Source organism: Mirounga angustirostris, unplaced genomic scaffold (assembly GCF_029215605.1).
Source record: "Mirounga angustirostris isolate CCGP_5_RB_7025 unplaced genomic scaffold, mMirAng1.0.hap1 SCAF_10, whole genome shotgun sequence".
NCBI classification, from domain to species: Eukaryota; Metazoa; Chordata; class Mammalia; order Carnivora; family Phocidae; genus Mirounga; species Mirounga angustirostris.
In genome coordinates, this window is record NW_026991718.1 from 29147451 (window position 1) to 29169293 (window position 21843).

Here is a 21843-nt window from a genome sequence, read left to right on the forward strand (position 1 = left end):
TCTTGTCCTCCATGTTGCCCTTTTCTAGAGCTCTCTCCTTACCATTAAAGCTGCTGAGGTCCCTCCTGTCCTCTACAGGAAGGAATCTCAATACGTCCGTTGTTACTCAGGGCCCCTTACCATCTGACCCCAGCTTCACTTCCAGCCACGGTGCGTGTGTGTGTGCACATGCGTGTGCATACACACACACTCTCTCTCTCTCTCTCCATTCTGACGCTCTCACTGCCCTTCCAGTGTGTCAAGCTGTTGGACACACTGTCTTCTGCTTGGAATGCCCTCCCCACAGCTTTGTCTTCTGCTCATCCCTCCAAGTGAAATGCGAACACCGAGTCCTGAGTCATGCCTTCCCCAGCCCCCAGCAGTTAGTTGCTTTGCCCTCCATGTTAAACTCACAGGAGCAGTGGTTTCTGTGTTGTTCTGTGGCGAGGTGTCCAGTTCCCCAAGCCTGTTCCACCACGTCTCTGCAGTCCTCTGGGTCAGGGTCATGGTCATGCCTTCTTTCCCACTGATGAGAAGAGTTCATAGAATCAACAAATGAATGTCTTTATAATGTTCAACATATCATGATTATTTTTAGTATATCAGTGCAATTTTTCACAGATAATTTTAGCCTCATAAGTAGGAGTAGCATTAATTAATTATCTTAAGATGTGTCTTTGCCTAGATCCTGAGAAAATACAAACCAGTGCTTGGCCTTGACTCGAACCCCTTTTTATGAAGTCCCCATCCTTCCTGAGTTCATGCCTACAGTTCATTCCCTCACTCCTTTTCTCTGAGAGGACTGGCCAAGACGCCTTTGGGAGGAAAAGCACAGCAGAAAGTGCTGGACAGGATGGGCAAGGAGTTTAACCTTAACCTTCTCTCTTCTAAGGTCCTTGCACGGTAATCCGTTATTCAAATTTTATGCCATGATATTGGTCCATCAGAGGAGCTGTTACAGGGTTTATGTAAAATATAATCAGTGATATTGCTTTATGAAGAGCTGCTTCCTTTCATAAAGAAGTCTCTGCATAATAGACTCTAGATTTGATGGCAAATCTAATGTACTCAATGAAAAGTTGGCTGGAGGTCAGAATATTATTTGAATTGGGTTCATTAAATGATTCTACTGAGCCATTTGACATGTGCGTTTGAGATACCTTAATGAAGTTGCCTCCCCTGAGGACTAGGCTAGGCAGAAATGTCTATCGGGTTTGGTTCGAAAGCCTCCAGTTATGTTTTTAAGCTTAACCGTCAGTGCACCAGAAAACTTTCTGTGGAATGTTGAGAAAGCGAAGTATGTTTTTTCATAGATAATGAGAAAGCATTTCTGTTCACGACTGGAACTTCCTGTGATTACTCGGTATCCCTTGTTGAACTCAGGCAGCAGTACTGAGAGAAACCATGAAGAAATGTTGAGAAACAGAGAGATTGTGCATTCTGACACTTGACCTGCTTATAGAAGTCTGCAGTGGACTGAGACGCGGCTATGGAAATACAACATACTAGAGTAATAGGACATTCTCAGTGCCATTCAGTAAGGTGCATATGCTTGAGTAATTGGTTAAGAAGAGAACATGGACACCAAAAACAGATAAGAACATTTCTGTCTTTGGTGAGCCTCCTCTGGAAAAGTTCAGCAGGAAGCTTTGAGCTGGGTCTCCGCAGACAGCAGATTCCGGCCACCTTAGAGCAGGTGGCTGCAGGTTGGGGTTGCTCGGAGAACGTGGCACCTGATGCCCACACGTTTCTCCTCACTCCTGCAGGCGTCCTGGGCTCCGTCCTCTGTGTCTGGGCAATAAACACTGCCTCCATTAGAGCTTCCCAAGTGCCTTCCAGAAGGAAGAACCCTGAGCCCCTAACATCACTCCTTTCCTAAGGAACTTTCCTTCCAGATTCCTTTATAGCTTTTTAATTATCGGTGACCAGTGGTCAGTAGAGCTGCCTTTAGAATCTGAGCATAAAATTTCCCCAGGTTGGTAGGAGTCATCCAGTTATTGGCCTGTCCAGTGACGAGGAAGTGCTGACCCCCATTTCCCCGTTGGTCTGCCCCATCTCTGCGGGGCACTGGGGCCTCTCTTTGAGCCACCGTTCTTGAGCTCTGGAGAGAAGGACAGGCTGTAAATTGTGACCACTCATAAGTAAGTTCAGATAAAACCAGGAGGCGGCATTGAGTCCAAGAGAAGAAAGAAACTTTCTAGAAAAAAGTTGGGGACGGGAGGAAATGAGGATGGCAAGAGAGACTGGAGAAGAAAGAACAGCAGAGGGTTTTAAACTGTAAATTCTTACACACAACAGTAACTCCTAAAAATACATTGTCGTCAGGGGCACCTGGGTGGCTCAGTTGGTTAAGAGTCCCAACTCTTGGTTTCAGCCCAGGTCATGATCTCTTGGTCTGGGATCAAGCCCCGCTCAGCGTCAGGCTCCGCGCTCAGCACAAAATCTGTTTCAGAGTCTCTCCTTCCCTCCTCTCCTCCCACTCATGCTCTCAGTCTGTCTCTAAAATAAATAAAATCTTAAAAAAAAAAAAAAAGTATATATATATATATATAGTCAAAAAAATATATATATATATAGTCAAAAAAAATATATATATATATATAGTCAAAAACCATAGTTGGCTGCAAAAATGGATTGAACGGAAATGAGGTTGTTTCTAAAGTAGAAATGCCTCTGTTGACAAGGGGGAAACGCACCGAGCATCACTGAAGACTGAAGGAAGTGGTCGTGTCGCCGCCGATGCCCCCTCGTTCCCGGTGACGCGCCCCAGTCATTCCTTACTACTCCCCTGAACCACTTACGAAAAGATTAACCGAAAGTAGGAATTTCATGAAACGTCTCTGTAAATACACTCAGCTGGACTTTTTATACCCTTCCACGTAAAACCTCTGAACGTGTCTCTACCTATTTGTATTTGGGTGTTCCTTGTGTCGTGTGTTCCCCGGCCACCCAGTGTGAACGAATTTGCACTTTTTGCAATGACGATCTAGTGACACCTGCCCGGTGGGTCCCATTCCCCCTGGCCGTACCCGTCCCTGCCCTGGGTTAGTCGTCTCCACGGCCCTCGGTCCCGTCCCGCGACTCCACCCTGTGCTGTTCTGTCCCCTAGAAGACACGACCCCGAGGAAGGCGGTGTGCCACTTCAGCGGGAAGGCGTACGCGGACGAGGAGCGGTGGGACATAGACAGCTGTACGCACTGCTACTGCCTGCAGGGCCAGACGCTCTGCTCCACCGTCAGCTGCCCCCCTCTGCCCTGCGTCGAGCCCATCAACGTGGAAGGAAGCTGCTGCCCGATGTGCCCAGGTACCCCGCTGGGGGCGCGGATGGTGCGTGGAGCCGGCGCAGCTCCGAGCCGGTTCCGCCAGCTCGCGGGGCCCATGCAGTGCGTGGGCCCAGCCGGGGTCTCCCCGTGCAGAGATGGGGGGCGGGGGCACGGGGGGAGCTTGATCCGTGCAGAGATGGGGGGCGGGGGCGCGGGGGGAGCTTGAGAGTGACACCCGGGGGAGTGCCTGACTGTGGGCCCGGCTAGAATTGCTCTGCTGCTTCCCATTTGCATTCTCTAAATACTGGTGGCACGAGTCTGATGGCCGTACCGGACTCTTGAGCATACCTGTGCTGTGTGGGTGACACGGTGTCCATGCGTGCTGGACTAGCCCGAGATGGACGCGGTGGGGGACCACTCCACAGCCATCACAAGGGGACTGACTGTACACCAGAGCCAGAATGGAACAGCTGCGTTTAGAGAATACAGCTCTGTTCATTCTGGGTTCAGTTCATCAGTCCCAGCAGTACCCAGGTTGTCCCGGGCTGCCTGCCCCCAAGCCCTCTGGCCAACACCATCTCTTCCCACGGAGACCCCATCCGGCAGCCATGGAACCCCATGCCTGCGCCTCCCCCCACATCCACCCTTCATGTCCGCTCAGCAGCCTGCCTCCAAGTCTCAAACCTCAGCTCCCCGCCGACTGCTGCCCAGATCCCCCCCTGCCCCGGGCCTTCCTCTTCCTTCCCTATGTCTCATGCCCTAGTCCTCTGCCCCTCGTCCCAGAAATGCAGGGCCTGAGCCCTCCGCAGCACGGCCTGGGCCGCAGTCCAGACCCCCCAGCCCTAAACACACAGACTCCACCAGCAGTCCAGACCACAGAGCGCCTGCACCCTAGCAGTGGGTCAGGATCCTTTCCATCTTCACCTTGCTGCATTATGTTAGAGTCTTGTTCCCTGCGATGCAGGAAGCTCAGAGTCCTGCCAGCCGTGCTTCTACACTGTGCGGTCGTAAATGGGATGGTCAGTTAAGCCCCAAGCGTCACATTGTCTGCACTCATTGACCTTTTACTGAGAATGTCCACTTCTCGAGACTCTGTAAAGGCTGGGATGTTGTGCCCGCTCGGGAGGCTGAGGCCTTTCCAGAGCCTTCACTTGGGTGCTTTTCCTGCTTGTCTTGTGGGCGTCGTGTAAGGCGCAGACGGAGAGTCACGATCACTCTGCTGGTTTATCACTCTGCACCTGGCGAAAAATGAAATCCCTGAGGGTCACCCAAAGAAGAACGAGGAAAACCGTGTATTTCTCATGGGAGCTGGTTTGCTCCACACCACCTGTCTCACAAGCTCCATACCCACCTTCCCAGTAAGATGCTTCTGAGGTACAAATGGGGAGACTTGACCTTTTGTATTCAGCAGAGACTCGCTTAGTGCCTGCTGTGCACCAGCCTGTCCGAGGCACTGGGGGGACCGCAGAGAACTCAACAGAGCACCGTCCACACGGAGCTCACATTTTCGTGGGGAAGGACAGGTAGCAAACAAGAAACAAGAAAGAGCACCCAGGGTGAGGCCAAGGACTGTGGTGCAAAGCATAGCCAGTCAGGGGGCAAAGGAGAAGCGACCGGTGGTTTTGTTTGAACCGGTGTCATTTAGGAGACCCAGAAGAATGGAGGACTCCGAGGGAAGAGGCAGAACCCTCTGGGTATAGACAGGGCAGAGCCCTGGGCTGGGAACGCACAGTGCCTGTTGAAGGACAGCCCGGAGGCCTGTGTGGACAGGCCCCGGGAGCAGGAGGGTCAGGCGAGTGGAGAGGCCGCCGGGAGCTGAAACCTGCAGTCTCTCTCGGCGGGGGCAGGATTTTACTGAGTGGGAGAGAAACATCGGAGGGTCTTAAGCAAAGGAGGGAAGCTGACTTCCCCTTTCAAGGGATGTCTCTGGTGCTGGGTTGAGCATAGACCGTGGGATGTGGAGGCAAAGAGTAGTTGGAGGCTTTCCCAGTAATGCAGGTGGCCGCCAGTCGTGGCTCTGGAGGCAGGAGGAGTGGCCGGGCTCGGATTCTGTTGTGAGGGGACAATCAGTAGGATTCAGTGGTTTGTAAGCCTTGGGGTTGGGTGACGAGATCCCCCAGGGAGTGAGTGTGGTGGAGAAGGGCCGCCATGACTGAGCCAGAAACCCTCCAACTTTGGGAGACCAAGCAGGGGAGGAGGGCCTAGCAGAGGAAGGAGAGAAGGAGCCACAGCGACGTGGAAGGAGCCCGGGAGCTGTGACCCAGAAGCCAGGGGGACCTGGGCTGGGGGCGCCGTTAGGTCCTCGCAGGAGACGCGCAGACTAACCGTTGTCGTGTAGCCTTGTCCCAGTCGCCCTGACCAGAGCCGTCTCGGCACAGTGGTGTGGAGGCTCAGTCTAATGAGAGGTTTCAAAGGAGAAGGGGAGGGTGAATTGGAGACGCTGGTTATCAGCCCTGTTACACAGTTCGCAGGTGAGACTGCTGTCAGGGGGAGTGGTCCTGCAGGCGTCCCCAGGATTCGAGCTGGACCTTGCAGGACAGGTGGGCTCTCTTTACTGGAGTGGAACGAAGAGCATAGACGCCATCCTTTGTTCGGGTGGGGAGGCTCATTTTTGAGCACGTGAAGGACGTGGTCACATAGGTGCTTTGGGAGGATTCATAGGTGATGTGTAGGAGGGACTAAAGCAGGGGGAGACCAGAGGCTGGGACAGCCATAACCCACATGGCAGACGTCCCAGGTGTGTGACAGCAAGGCCCCCAAATCCAGGTGACGGTGCTAGGAATAGAGGTCAAGAGACACTGTCCTTGGTTTGTGATTTTAAGAAAGGAGAGAGTGCATATATATATAACATCCTTGTTCATTATGAAAGATTTCTTCAGGGACTTCTCAGTTAGGATTTACTGTTGGATTGAAATTTAATTTCTGTAAATCTCCTTTCTGCATCTGATGTACTATTAATGAATCATTTCTCCATGTTCTCTCTAAGCAAACTTTGCAATCATTCACACCTTGCCACCTTGCATTTGATTGTGTCCTTCCAAGGAAGGTGGGTCCTCGCCCTGTTCTCACTGGCTTACTGTGTGATCTTAGCCCGGGATCTTCACCGAAGTGCCAGACTTCCATTTCTCATCTCGATAGTTCCTGCTACCTCGCGTTGCCCCCTGTACATATCGACTGCCGGTCTGGCCAGTCTCACCCCTTACAAAGCACTTTCCCCCTCTGCTGTCTTAGGATATGAGGACAAAACCCGTGAGCTGGTTCGTACTTGTCCCATTTTAACAGAAGAAACCGAGGCTCGGGGAAGTTAAGTGGATTCTCCGAGGTCACGCCACTAGTTGGCAGACTTGGGCGTTCTGGTCCTCAGTTGACTGCAGGTTCCATCTCCCCAAAAATGGTGCCTCAGCTTGTGAGCCCCAAGCATCCTGCCCCCCTCCCCATATTCCAGGAGAGGACATTTCAGGGAAGGTGGCTCTTACAACTGGCCAGTTGCCTCTGAAAGTAAAATATTTCCCCAGTAAGAGGTCTTGGGTGCCTCTGAAGTTCAGAACATACTTGACCACAGGAGTAAGTCTTCATTGTGACCACGTGCCCGTGATCCACGTGGCCTGGCCAGATGTAGTTTTGTGTCTGGGATGCCAGCAGCTGTGAAGGGCTGTGACAGTAAATGCCAGAAGGGCTGTATGTGAGAGTTGGGGTCGGACGCAGGCCTTGGCCGTGGAGGCCCTGGGTCTAGGCGTGGAAAGAGCGTAGCTCCCACGCTTCTTTTTGTTTGTCCAAATCGTTTTGTTTTTGTTTTGCCAAAAGATGTTTCCTTTTTGGCAAAACTGCTCAGAGACAGTGTCCCTTGTAAGTTCACATTAAAGGGAAACGACCCTTGGGCGTGACGGCTCCAACCTAGAGCTCCGAGTATTTTGTGGTGAAGAGGGAGGTGTAGGTGGACGTCCGTCCGAGCCGTACTGAGGTCAGTGGAGCAGACCCGTACCCAGGGCAGGCTGTGAGCCGCTCAGCGGGGAGGGGCCCACGAGGGCAGGACTGGTCTTGCTCATGGCTGCCTCCCCAACACGTGGACCAGTGCCGCGCTCAGGAAGTATTTGTGGACAGGGGTGATAGAATCAATCACCGTGTGAGACCCCCTCCCTGACCCAGGGCACACCCTTGTACCTCCCCCACTGCTGCCAAGCAGAGCCTTCCTAAGCACCTGGGGGAGGAGGACTCACCTGTCCCGTGTGCCGTGTGTGGGCTTCCCCTTGCAATCTATGCATGTGCAGATAGGCGGTGCGAGGATTTCAAGCCTGCTTCTCTAGGGCTTTCACCCAGGAAGACCCTGAGGTGAAGCAGAACCAATCCCAGCTCTGGGGACCTCCGTGGCGGCTTTGGCTGCTTAGCCGTCCACACTGCTAGGTCTGGTGGATAGATCTCACTTTGGCCTTTTCTGCTGAGCTCCCTGACACCGGGGGGGTGGGGGGGGGGGAGGCTGTTGTGATGCGAAGGTTCGGTGCTGTGTGGACCCTTAGGGGACGCGCTCAGAGGTGCTGTGGCGTCGAAAGATGTCACCTAAATGTCAAGGTCACTTTTCTTTCCAGACTCTTCCAGGATATTCCTATCACGTAATCAGGGTTTCTCAGTGGGTGAACTAAACGCCATGCCCTGTGCACCCACCCCAGAATCACCCACCGTAGGCCTACAGAAGCACGACCTGTGAGAATCAGCACATTTTATAAGCCCTTCAGGTGACTCAGAGAGGACAGAAAAGTTTGAGAGTCATTGGTTTCACTCCAGCGGCCCCTGCTTCTCTAAATAACACTGTCAGTAAATTCTCTTTTTAATTCTAGAGTTTTTAGGTATCTTTTTGAAACTGTAAGTGTCTAGGCCTTGCCGTGTCTGAGGTGCCAAACCCCAAGCACTTGAAAGTCCCCATATAACTTTTATGACTCCCCCAAAACTTAACTACTAATAGCCTTCTGTTGACCAAGAGCCTTACCATATCATAAAGAGTCGATTAACACATACTTTGTATGTTATAGGTGTTATATTCTTAGGATAAGCTAGAGAAAAGAGAATAGTAAGAAAATCATAAGGGGGGCACCTGGGTGGCTCAGTCGTTAAGCGTCTGCCTTCGGCTCAGGTCCTGATCCCAGGGTCCTGGGATCGAGCCCTGTATTGGGCTCCCTGCTCTGCGGGGAGCCTGCTTCTCCCTCTCCCACTCCCCCTACTTGTGTTCCCTCTCTCGCTGTCTCTCTCTCTGTCAAAAAAATAAATAAAATCTTTAAAAAAAAAAAAAGAAAGAAAATCGTAAGGAAAAGTACAACTACAGTACTGTACTGATAAAGCCCACTTAGAAGTAGACCCATGCAGTTCAGACCCGAGTTGTTCAAGGTCAGCTGTATTTAAGAAAGAAAGCAGAAGACTCGGGGACAAAGGCCAAAATAACTTTATTCCTGGGGCACCAGAAGACCCGGGCCGTGGCGTCACAGAACCGGATTTGAATCCCACCTCTACCAGTTCCTGGACGCATCATCTTGGGCAATTCACTTAACCTCTCCGATTTCCTTCCCAGGCAGGAACTCCCGTTAACAGACAGCAGAAGCAGAGCAAACACTCTCTTCCCTGTCATTTCCCCTTCTCTCTACTTCATCTTACGGTTTACTTCTTGAAAGGCAGGTAACTACAGGATAGACAGCAGTCACTGTGAGCAGGGGATTGTTAGTTCTATTTTAACTTCTATCACTTGTACTTTATATATTTTATTTTGGACTCAATTGGGCTACTAGTGAATATTTAGTATTACCAATGCTGAGTAACCTTATAAAAATGAGTTTAATAATATGGCAGGATCTGGCCAAAAGGAGCTATATGGTTGATGCAGACTTTTGTGTCACCTTTTGAAAATAGGGGTTCTCAAGAACTATTTATTTAAAATGTTAACCAGATGAAGAAAGGATATATAAATATATTTGTTAGGAGCCAAAGAAAACTCTGAACTTTTTAAACTGGTCCCTTTTAGAACTTAGCTTTAAAAAGAAAAAAAGGGAAAAAACCCTGATATTTGGGACAAAGAATATTGTTCTTCTTAGATGGCCTTGTTTCATGTTGTAGAATCTTATTGATCAGAGTGCCTACGTGATCAAGTTAGATCATGGAACTGTATTTACTGAAGATCATCTTTTAGTCCACATGGTTCCAATGGTAACAAAGCAGACATTTTATACTTGAGCCAGGCCACACCTTGTCAGGTCTGCCTACAGTCTGTTCCCATTTAGGGGAAGTGACTGGAGGGGAAATGCCTCAGGAATGCATAAAGAGTGAAAGATGCTTTTACTTTTTCACTTCCTGGGATATATTTTATATAAATGATTCAACATTCAAGGTTTAAAGAGAAACCGTTATTAAGATATAGTATTTAGCTGATGGAAAGTAAAAGAAATCCTTCCAATTCAGCCAGTCCCTATCAGCTTGCACAAAACTACAGGGCCAACACCATTTGACATGAAAAAGCAGAGCTTTCTCCCTGGTGCGGGAGAAAACTTTCTCTCCCTTTTTTACATGGTCATAAGACCTGTTTCCCGCACTTGCAAAGGTAGTGACTCTCTAGCAGTAGGTGATAGAAATGCAGAAACAGGATCTTTCATGTCCCAGGACGTATTGTACTGATTGAATGCACCATCCATTTGGATTGAGGAAACAAAAGTCAAGAGTAAGTAGCTCCTCGGGGCGCCTGGGTGGCTCAGTTGGTTAAGCGACTGCCTTCGGCTCAGGTCATGATCCTGGAGTCCCAGGATCGAGTTCCGCATCGGGCTCCCTGCTCGGCAGGGAGCCTGCTTCTCCCTCTGACCCTCCTCCCTCTCATGCTCTCTGTATCTCATTCTCTCTGTCTCAAATAAATAAATAAAATCTTTAAAAAAAAAAAAAAAAGTAAGTAGCTCCTCCATCATCTCTTATGAAAAATGTCCTTTTCTTTTAGAAATGTATGTCCCAGAACCAACCAATATACCCATTGAGAAAACGAATCACCGTGGAGAGATTGACCTAGAGGTTCCCTTGTGGCCGACACCCAGTGAGAATGACATTATCCATCTCCCCAGAGGTAAGTGCTGAAGTCGACTGAGATCTCTGTAATCTTACATGTGATCTACCTTTTTTTTTAACTTCCTTTGCGTATCTTTTTAAATGGCAAGCCCACGTAAGTTCAAATAAGGACTCCAGGGAAGACCTGCTTGGCTGTAACATATTTAACCCAGAATGATAAAGTAAGTCTGCAGGTAACTGGATAATATGCCTCCTTCTGGCCCCACATGCTCAGAGACTTAGTGATGATGGAAAGAAAGATGTTCTTTGTCCTAAGAGCCTGGTATCTGGAATTTCAAAGCCAGCTCTCCTATTTGTACGTATGTGAGCAGAAGAATAATACATTATTCAGTCCCTGTGGATTCTGGACTAAGCAATTGTGCATTAGGTTACCCTCTGCTTCTAGGTTGTTCTTACTCCATGAGAGTTCAGTTTATTATATGTGCTGATTTTTCCACTCATCAGGTTTATTCCTTGCTTTTTCCCCCCAGCTCTGTCCTTTTCAGTTGTGTAACAGGCACATTATTCTGTCTCTCAGTAGTTACGTGACAAAGCAAGGCAGGGTTCCTGTCAATATTGCACTCTCTAAAAGTAGACCTCTTGATCAAGAGTATAAACTTCCTCTTAGCCTTGACTCAACACCACCTCCTGTCTACTCCAAGGACATTCTTAAAATCACTGCTAGGCAATTTTTATATCTTTTGGGAGAAGCAATATTCATTGCTTGAGAGATTAATGGTCTGTTGTTACTCTAGATACTCTGCAGTTTATGCTTCTTTAGATCAAGCCAGATAACCAGGGAGCCAACCTCCTGGACCCAGCGTTTTGGCTACTTATATAATTGCTATGACTGAACTGTGCTTTATCATTACATTTAAATTCATTCAATCAATAAATATTCGTGCCTACTCTGTGCCACACACTGTTCTACATGCTGGGCTTTGGTCATAAGAACAGCCTTATTTATTGCAATATATTGAGGACCTGTACATTACTTAGCATCGTCTCTGTTACAAAGTCCCTGAGGAGGATATTTCCTTATGTGTCAGTAGCAGGAAAATCTGTACTTCTCCTAAGCAAGATTTTTTTTTTTTTTAAAGATTTTATGACAGAGAGAGACACAGCGAGAGAGGGAACACAAGCAGGGGGAGTGGGAGAGGGAAAAGCGGGACTCAATCCCAGGACCGTGGGATCATGACCTGAGCTGAAGGCAGTCGCTTAACCAACTGAGCCACCCAGGCGCCCTCTTTTTTTAAGATTTTATTTATTTATTTGACAGAGAGACAGCGAGAGAGGAAACATAAGCAGGGGGAGTGGGAGAGGGAAAAGCAGACTTCCCACTGAGCAGGGAGCCCGATGCGGGGCTCGATCCCAGGACCTCGATCATGACCTGAGCCGAAGGCAGACGCTTAACGACTGAGCCACCCAGGCATCCAGCAAGATTATTTTTTAATGTTGATGACATTGTAATCTTGTTGATGGTATTTGTTTCCTCTTTTGCTTTTGCTGCTAGGAAGCCCAAAGCTCAATTTTATGGCCTGCTTTTTGCATCAAAACAGAACTTAAGCACTGGACTGAATTTTATAAATAGACTTGAAGCTTCCTTTTCCTTTCACTAAATTTTCCTTAACTTTTCAATTTCCTTGTATGACATATATTCCTAAAACCATTTGCTATATCATTTGGAATGTGGTAAGGCAAAAATTCATTCCTTTATTCATTGTGTATTTAAAACCCTGAATTCATCAATAAGATGTTATTTTGACCTTTGGTATTTGTCTTGATGCTGATAAATAATGAGGGTTTTTTCAAATTCCTGTAAAGTATTACCATCTACACTGGATAGAATGACTAGGAAGGTCCTCTTCTTTCCATCCCCCCAAGCTCCCCCACACACACACAGAGGAAGAAGCGTATTAATAAAAATCTGATTTTTAAACTGTAGACAGTCTTAATATCACAAGGTTGTGCTATGATGAGCTGTTTCCAGAACAATTTAAGAGCAACTATTTTTGATTGTGTAATTCCTGCATCATTCACTAACCTGGTCTTTGATGCATTTAGACAGTCTGAACACAGTAGTTTATTTGAAAGAAAATAAAAGTAAGGAAACTTCCAGGGAGTGCTCCTGATTGATATAGAGTTAACCTAGTGATCTCTGCAATATTTATGGCAAGAATGATGATTTAAAGGAACAGAAAGACCTGCATTCATAAGAACAAAACTAAATGTTGTCTCCTGTGCAGTATATTAACTAAGGCAGGAAAATGATCTATTAGGCCTAGTGAGTTTTCAACAATTTTATGAAGAGGGAGGCATTTTTGCTTAGAGCTCAGTATCAACCAAAAGACCAAACTCTTGATGCTGGTGTAGTTTTTACTGTTACATTAGTAATTAGTCTTGGCTGTTAGTATGGTAAGTCCAAGAAGATACTTTGTTCTAGTCTCCTATTTGCTGGTAAGCGGGGAGGTAAGCTAATGTTTCTGTTTCCGAAAATGTTTCTGTTTCCGAATCTTAGAGAAGACCATATAGGTTAATGTTAATCAAAATACTTTCAGTAATCTAGTTTAGTCAATTTATAAGGATGAAGCAAGAAGCAGCTTCACCTTGCCCAGTTGTTAACCTTCTCACCCTCATATTTCCTGTCTCACATCCATCCCTAAGAGCTCTGCCCTCTCGTAAGAGCCCTCTGGATCTTTACATTTGAATCGTGTTTAGCCTGAAAGCATTGGGAAGAAGTGAAACCAAGTCATTGATTTGCATTTGCAGTGTAACTAAAATAATCCTTAAAAATTCTTGTTGAGGTAATAAATGCTTGTTAACTGTTTTTCTCCTAGACATGGGTCACCTGCAGGTAGATTACAGAGATAACAACAAGCTGCATCCGGGCGAAGATTCTTCACTGGACTCCATTGCCTCAGTTGTGGTTCCCATAATAATCGGCCTCTCTATTATAATAGCATTCCTATTCATCAATCAGAAGAAACAGTGGATACCACTGCTTTGCTGGTATCGAACACCAACTAAGGTATTGTCCTGAAAAAGTTTGTCTCTTGAGTGACCGAACTAGGAAAGCTTGCATGCTTACATTTCTTTAAATTGCTTGATGTCTTTTATATTAGCCAGTGAAAATTTTGCTTTGGTCTTCATGGGCTCAAGCGCACAGCAAGCTGTAGCCATCCACTACAGAGTACTTGCCTGGGGCTGGAGCAATCAATGGACGAATTACCCATCATCCACTGGTTAATGAATCCTGACCTTCCACACAGCCAATGTCCTGGATTTAAAGTTTTCAAAAAAAAAAATTCTGGATTCATTGTTTATATTAGAAATTAAAACCTGAATTTCTCAGTGATCTATCAGCTTAGAATTGGGAAAGAAACCTAGAAAGAGGGCGCCAGCACTCGGGTGAGAGCCACAAGACCGCTCGAGCGTCCTGAGCATATACAGAACTCCAAAGGACAGGGAGATGTATCCAGGGCAAGCACCGGGGGACAGGTGGCAGAAGATCCTGAAGAGACTGTAAAGTAACACTAGACCAGGCAGAAAGGGGCACATTTCACTACTGAGAAAGGACGAATATGTATTCGTCAAATCAGCCTATCTTAAAAGCCAAGAAAATTCATTTTCATTAAAGGGAAAAGTCAATGACTTTTTCCAACCCTGAGTCTACTTTTTACATTTAGTCTTTTTTCTTTAAGAAAAAATCGTATACCCTTAAGAACTTGAAAACCGCTTGAATAATTATTTTAATCCAGTTTACCACCTAGATAACTCTTCCATATAAAATTTCTGTCAGATGCTTATCCGGCCTCTGATTTTCTTTTAAGAAATACACTTTGGGCACCTGCGGGCTCAGGACACGGGGCTGGGCAAGACCCAGTCCCCACAGCGAAAAGCTGGGAAGAGAGACCAGTTCATAACGTGCATGGAGTGGCTGGCTACAGACAGGGGCTGGCTGTGTGATTTAACATTGTCTGTTTATCTTAAAATCTGCCTGTCTGGTGACTCCCACTTCTTCAACCCTTGTAAGTGCTAGCCTGCATGTCAAGGATTTGAAAATAGTTCAGTGGTTTCACCATTCTCTTTTTTCAGTTCCTTCATCCACTCCATTTGACATAATTTATTGACAGTTCACTTTTAAACCGTTTTGTGAGGCAGGATCCCTTACGAAACTACCGCTGGTGCTAGAACAGGGTGTAGACTCCACATCCAGTCTGCCCGTCTGTGTCCTGCAAAGCTATCACCTCACTTGAGTCGGGACTAAATTTGTTAACTTAGGATACATAAGACAGCTCATTCTTTGTGGTTTTTCCTCCTCTCATTAAATAGCCTTCTTCCTTAAATAATCAGCTGGTGTCTGTGGACTGCAAGAAAGGAAGCAGAGTCCCCGTGGACAGTTCGCAGAGAATGCTAAGAATTGCCGAGCCGGACGCGAGATTCAGTGGCTTCTACAGCATGCAAAAACAGAACCACCTACAGGCAGATAATTTCTACCAGACAGTGTGAAGAAAGGCGACGTCGATGAGGCTTTGAAAGACAGAAAACGACTAAATCTGCTTTTAAAAGTAAACTAGAATTTGTGCACTTGCTTAGTGGATCGTTTTGGATTGTGAGTTGATGTACAGCGCTGAGAACTTACCGGGATGGGCTCTGTCTACAGCAGTGTGCAGAACAAGCATTCCCACTTTCCTCAAGATAACTGACCAAGTGTTTTCTTAGAACCAAAGTTTTTAAAGTTGCTAAGATATATTTGCTTGTAATATAGCTGTAGAGATACTTGGGGGCGGGGACAGTTGAGTTTGGTTGGGGCGATGGGTTGGGAGGGTGGTGTTGGGAAGGCAAATGGGTCAGCTGGGCTCGGGGATGGGCGAGAAATCCTGTTAAAATAAAAGCAGTTGAGTGGCCCAGAGGAGCTTTTTTTCCTCGAAGACTGCACTGGTTGCTTCAAAGCTCGGGCCCGAGCGAGCGGGAAAACAAAGGCCTTGCGACCCGGCTGCCATAGCCACCTTAGGACTGCAGACGAGCGCACCGGCACCTGGCGCTAGCCATCCCCGGGCTAAAGCCACGAGTTTCTTGTCTATACGGTCCCGCTGCCGTGGGCGGTGAGGAAGCAGGAGAGATGCGCTGCGGCATTTCTCCGACGCGGGTTGTTAAGGAGATAGACAGTTATACTTTTTGCTGCTTTTGTTCTCTTCCAAGCCAATCAGCCAGTTCCTAGCAGAGTCAGCAGGTGAACAAGACCTGAGTCATTTCTTGATGTGAGCACTGGAGCTTTTCTTACCACCACGTGGCAGGAAGGAGGCAGAGGGCGAAAGACACCAGGTATTTCCAGGGGCTGTACTTCATTGTCTGTCGTGGCTTTGTTCTCTTGTTGGGTGTTCATAGTTTTTGTTGAAGCTCTAGCTTAAGAAGAAACTTTTTTAAAAAAGGACTGTTTGGGGATTTTTTTTTCCTTATTCTATACTGATTCTACAAAATAGAAACTACTTCATTTTAATTGTATATTATTCAAGCACCTTTGTTGAAGCTCAAAAAAAAATATGCCTCCTTAAACTTTAGCAATTATAGGAATATTTATGTAATTCTTATGCTTCAAAAAAACAAAAGTATTTGTGTGCGTGTGTATATAATATATATGCATATATATTTATACACATACAATTTATGTTTTCCTGTTGAATGTATTTTTATGAGATTTTAACCAGAACAAAGACAAACAGGCATTCCATATCAATGCTTTTGATCACTTACAAATTTTTAAGAAGACAAAATTTCATTCTACCTGCAGTTTAATTGGGAAGAAAGATGTGTGTGGTGAGTGTGAGCGCGTGTGAGGGTGTGTCTGCTCACGCCTTGTGCATCAGCATCACACCTGCTGTGGAGAAGGTATTCCTTTATTAAGATCTTCTTCCTCATTTGGATATGCTCTCTGTTGGTTTTCAATTTGCTCACTGGCCAGAAACATTGATGGCAGTTTATCTGCATCACTAATCAGCTCCTGGATTTTTTTTTTTTTTCTTCAAACAACTGTTTGAAACAACTACTGGAATATTGTCCATAATAAGCTGGAAGTTTGTTGTAGTTTGCCTCAAATATAACTGACTGTATACTATAGTGTTAACTTTTCAAACAGCTCTTAGCACTTTTATACTAATTACCCATTTGTGCATTGATTTTTCTTTTTAAAATGCTTGTTGTGAAAGACACAGATACCCAGTATGCTTAATGTGAAAAGAAAATGTGTTCTGTTTTGTAAAGGAACTTTCAAGTATTGTTGTAAATACTTGGACAGAGGTTGCTGAACTTTAAAAAAAATTAATTTATTATTATAATGACCTAATTTATTAATCTGAAGATTAACCATTTTTTTTTGTCTTAGAATATCAAAAGGAAAAGAAAAAGGTGTTCTAGCTGTTTGCATTCAAAGGAAAAAAAAGATTTATTATCAAGGGGCAATATTTTTATCTATTTCCAAAATAAATTTGTTAATGATACGATGTTACCAAAATAGATTTACATCAGCCTGATTAGTATAAAATTTTGTCGACAATTAATCCATTCCAGGCATAAAAAATCTCTATCAAAAAAATTGTAAATGCTTGCTTTTTGTTTTTTTCAATCATGGCCGTATTATGAAAATACTAACAGGATATAGGACGAGGTGTAAATTTTTTTATTATTATTTTAAAGATATGATTTATCCTGAGTGCTGTATCTATTACTCTTTTACTTTGGTTCCTGTTGTGCTCTTGTAAAAGAAAAACAAATATAATTTCCTGAAGAATAAAATAAATAGATATATGGCACTTGGAGTGCACTGGGGTTCTACGGTTTGTTTTGTTTTCCTCAAACCACGAAGCCATGAGGGAATTATTTGCAACTGGGTTCTTGGCACTTTGAATCTCAATCGCAAAAAGGACTAACAGTCCTTGTGTGTTAAGGTTGTCAGTCTGACCCTCCAGCACCCCCCGCCCAGCAGCTCCAGGGCCGCTCTCAGAGGGCAGGCCTCGCCCTGCAAATCCTTGTACAAAATCCCGTCTCGGGGTAGGTGGCACTTTGATGCTGCTCTTAGGGAGACTTAAAACCTACCTGTTGTCAGTCACAAATCAGAAACCTGCTCATCCTCTCCTCACTGGTATCAAAATCCATTCATCATGTGTGCGAGAAGGGTCAAGGTGGGAAACACTGGTAGTTTACCACTGGGGAAGCAAGTTTATCAAACAAAATCAGAGAAATCTCATTATTAGGGGACTGGGAATTGAAAGGAAAAAAAATACTTTTTCATACACTCCAGAAGCACCTACTTAAGAATGAACTATAAACAGAACACTTGAATCTCTTCCCCAAAAACCTATCCTCAAGGACTTTTGACGCGTATGCCTTCTAAAGTGCTCTTTCCTTAGTATAGGCAAAATTTTTACAAATTTGGATCAATTTAGTTGAAGTTATTAATTGTATTGTGTAAGTATGCATCTTCATCAGTTGGGAGGGCAAGGAGCGAGGTAAGGCCCACACAGTCACTATCAAATAAGGCACTGATAAAACAAGAAACTAGCTCAAGCTCCACATAGCCCTAGGTAACCGCGGAGATGCCAAGTCGGTCTCCAGCTCCAACCTGAGCCGCTGCTTCGCAGACCTGGTGTGCCACTTGCCCAGTGGAATGAGGACTAGGGGTGGGCCTGTGTGCTCACAGATGCTGAAGGGGCATTTTAAAGCCCTGACAGGTCCTCTGTAACTCTTCCCACACTCCCGTGGTCTGAGGGAGGGAGCTGCCGTAGCTGTTGGGAATGTCTCACAGACCGAGGAAAAGAGCAGGACTTCGGTCATTCCACAGCAACCCAGGGCAACCTGGAAAAGTCTCTCTCTCCCCTCCTGACCATCATGAAGCTAATCAGGGTTCACCAGCTTACACACGGCAGTGACAGACAACATGTAGAATGGTAAAGGGAAGAATCTAGCACTGCAAGGGAAGAAAAGTCTTAAGAAATACAACAAAAACTCTCAAAAAAAAAATCTCTCCAACATATATTACCCTTTTTTCCAACATTTATTAAATGGCAATGACTTGACTGGAACTGGCAGAAAAGTGTTTCAGGACCAGTGCTGGATGGATGAGTAGCTGCTCCCCGAGTAGCACTTGGGGAGGACGCCCCCGCATGAAGGACACAGACCAGGAGTGGGGGCGGGGCGCGGCTGCGCAGACATGAAAGCACCTCAGGGGACGCAAACTCCTTGTAAAGGACACTTCTTCGCAGACATATAAACATCCAAAGTTCAACAATACAAAGTTCTGAAAGTGAATGGCAACTTAATGATTAACATCTGAACAGTGGTGAAACCCACAGCAACCTCCAACATCAGCCCGCTCCCCACCAGGGAGAGCGCACATTCGGCTTCCACTTCTTCCAAGAACAGCCCGCGTTTCCGTTTCAGTCTCCCTGGACAACACTGGTAGGTAAGGTTTATCCTGACAGTCCCCTTATAAAGATCAGCGTCGGTTCTCGCCACCACCGAAGAATAGCTACGATATAAATCTCTCAATGCTTTAATCTAGTTCTTCAGTGCAGTTCAGATCTAGAAAGCCGTAAGAACTCAACTGGGCATACTGTCAGCTCAGGAAAAATATAACTGGGCATGCACAAACATGACTTCCCTCTTCCTCTGCAAAGTTGGAGAGAAGAGCTCATAATTGTTAGTATTTAACACAAAACACCTCTAGAATTCAGAACAGTGCCATACTTCTCTTGGTTCATAATACAAAGAATTAGTGAAAGCATGATCTAGTAATACTGAATCACAAACCCAAGTTCAAGTGTGCGGAGTTTCCAATGGCAGGAAGGGAATGGTAGCCAGCTTTCAGAACAATGCTGTACGAAATCTAGCTTGGAATCCGCGAAAGAAAGCTGCTCCTGACATGAAGCTGCCCTATGTAGGGCACAGAACTAGAGGAAGAAAAAAACCTTTAAATAGAAATACAGATTTTGTATATATTTACACAAGATGTACATACATATGTATAGAAAAATATACTATTAAATCATGAGAACAAACAATGCAAGGACCTACAGTAGCAACTTTTTAAAAAAGGTTTGAAAACGCTACACCCAACAGTGAAAAGTTCTCTCAAGACACATTTATTACAATTGCCCAGAAAGGAGATACCAAAAGGCCATGTCTCTTAGGATGCCACTTAAGAGATAAGAACCCATAACGTTAGCCCTATACCGTCAGGCTTGTAACACGGGCAAGAAGCTCCCCAGGAAGTGAAAGGAGAGTGCAAGTCTACACACACACACAGCAGCAACCCTGTCTACACTGCCGGCCTTCGGTGCAACCTGGAGGCCACAGCAGGGTCATTCAGCACGTGCGAGAAAAAGCTTAAGAAGCCCGTACAGCATCCATCCCACCCTTCTCAGGCCAAATGAGGCCCCTTTTCTACCTTCTTTCATTTCGTACCTTCGCATTAAAATGAACACTTAGCAGCCAGGCCATGGTCTTTGTTGTTACACAACCATGAGGAAGTCCCACCAAGAAAGCAGAAGGAGAATTTTCCCTTGAGCAGGACCCCCCGCCAGGTGAACCTTCTAGTGGGCTGGGGACCCACCCCCCAAGGTAGAGGAATCGCTGACTGGCTGTGGAAGGGCCAGATGGGTGGAAGAGAGCATTTTCAGTCACCCCGTCTGCATAACCGCCGTCCATACGTGCCCACGCGACTGAACACCTCTGAGCGTCACCCACAGGCCCACTTACGTGCTCGGACCGCACAGTCACCACCTGGCTCTGACCCCTAGCTGCTTTTCCACCCAGGCCTCACAAAGCTGAGACAAAGCCACCAACACACGCGCACAAGCGGCCCGTGAGACGCAGCTCCGGCACGGGCCGGCCCGGCTCACAGGCGGGAGCGGGGAGCACAGAATTAGGTAAGCGCTGCTTCCCGAAGGCACGTGGTAGAGGTTCAGTTACAGGCCTGGGTTTTCAGAGGAAAAACTGCAACATCATTTGCCCCCAGAGCACTCTGTTCTCTGGGTCGTAAAATTCTTCCATGCAGTCAAATGATAAAATAGCCAGAGAATGTTTCAGAAGCTCATTCTATTTCTGGCGCTCATGGTAGTGCCCTAGGGACCCGGTATAATTAAAAATTAAGACATGTTCTTTATGTTCATCTCATTCCTGTTTCACATCTGTAAGAACAAACCTCAGAACAATCCAGCTTTCAGACCAATGCTAGCACAACATAAAAGCAAACAAAGGTGTCAGGTATTAAAAAAGAAAATTCAGAATGTAATAGGAAGAAAAAGCCCTCCATCAGAAGAACACAACTTATTTAAAATTTCAATTTATTCTTTTCAAACCCCTCCCCCTACCCCTACCCTACTAATGACTGGCTCCACTCCAAGTCTCTTACAGGTGATACTTAACGTATCACTCACTTGGAGCTCCCAGTACCTTCTGAGGTTCCCTCTTTATGAAGCTATGGTTAAAGAAAGGTCTCATCTGAGTTACCTAACATCTCAGAAATCCCAAACTTCCTATAGTTCAGCCAGCAACTCTGACGGAGAAGAGAGAGAACCCAAAGGAAAATGTTACCAGAAGAGGATTGCTCTCAATATTGGATCACACCCTACAGGATGCATTTTGTGATGCTTGGAAAATCCGTCACCTGGATAACTGCTGCCTTATAGAAAATAATTTCACTGTATTAGTATTAGTTTTAGTTTAGTATTAGTTTTGCCTATAATTAAATAAGTTCATCAGTTCCCTCTTTATCATCCAAATTTTGATCTTTCCTCATTAACTTCTCAAATGACCTTCCTTTGCCTCATCCCTGTTCCCAACCTGTGATACTGATCTTGCTAAGATTTATGGCTCATTTTTCATTGTCCTAGTTGATGAAAATCCATTCTTTTTCCCCCTCCCCTGCCTGTCCCTTACAACAATCCCTCTCATATTCCCTTTGGGACTCTCCACTGATTTGACTATTCTTTCTTTCATCCATCCTCATGATCTGTCCTTCCCTTTCCATTGTCCCCAAGATGGCGGAGACCACCCTACTCAACCCCTCCCAGTGTCAGTCAACACCTCAGACTCACATAGTTGTGGGAATGTCTCCATAGTATTTCCCCCACTTCCTGCCTCCATGCTTACAGCTGAATTATGCAACGTATTTCCACCAGCTCAAGACCCCAAATAAGAGTTGAATTTTATATACCATAATTCGTAACATGCATAGCATAAGTAAGCCATGCATCTATCCTCACTCTGCACAAATGACATTGATTAGTGCGTTTGGGAATTATTTTCTTATCTATTAGCAAGATGATGCATTCATCGACTCATCAAATCTTTCCAACCATCGCGCACACCACATCCTAACACTCACCTTTCAGTATATAATCGGTTAACAAGCTCGGGACCTTTTCACTGTCCTCTTTCATGGCACGAAGAACTGAAAAATAAAGGTGAGAAAGACAAGGCAACAATTTCAAATTCCCATCGAAGATCTCATTTACACTGTAGCATTAATTAATTATAT

At 45.8% G+C, this 21843-nt stretch overlaps 2 protein-coding genes across 11 annotated transcripts in view; one reads left to right on the top strand and one right to left on the bottom strand.

Moving 5' to 3' along the window:
• CRIM1 (cysteine rich transmembrane BMP regulator 1) overlaps nucleotides 1–17127 on the top strand; it is a 186645-nt gene extending 169518 nt beyond the window's left edge. For 4 of the 7 annotated variants that reach the window (XM_064572105.1, XM_045884403.3, XM_064572107.1 and 1 more), the window contains 4 exons: nucleotides 3089–3283; nucleotides 10204–10326; nucleotides 13145–13335; nucleotides 14640–17127. In XM_064572105.1, the coding sequence (XP_064428175.1) occupies nucleotides 3089–3283; nucleotides 10204–10326; nucleotides 13145–13335; nucleotides 14640–14816 (686 nt within the window). In that variant the 3' untranslated portion in view covers nucleotides 14817–17127. The remainder of the gene's footprint in view (nucleotides 1–3088; nucleotides 3284–10203; nucleotides 10327–13144; nucleotides 13336–14639) is intronic. The other 3 variants (XM_045884401.3, XM_045884400.3, XM_064572106.1) reach the window with 3 other exon arrangements.
• Nucleotides 16977–21843, bottom strand: part of FEZ2 (fasciculation and elongation protein zeta 2) — a 42967-nt gene continuing 38100 nt past the window's right edge. For all 4 annotated transcript variants that reach the window (XR_008506844.2, XM_045884406.3, XM_045884404.3 and 1 more), the window contains 2 exons: nucleotides 21691–21756; nucleotides 16977–19252 (listed from right to left, as the gene is read on the bottom strand). Coding sequence is in view for 3 of the 4 variants with exons in the window: in XM_045884406.3 (XP_045740362.1) it covers nucleotides 19236–19252; nucleotides 21691–21756 (83 nt within the window). In the remaining variant the exon portion in view is untranslated. The remainder of the gene's footprint in view (nucleotides 19253–21690; nucleotides 21757–21843) is intronic.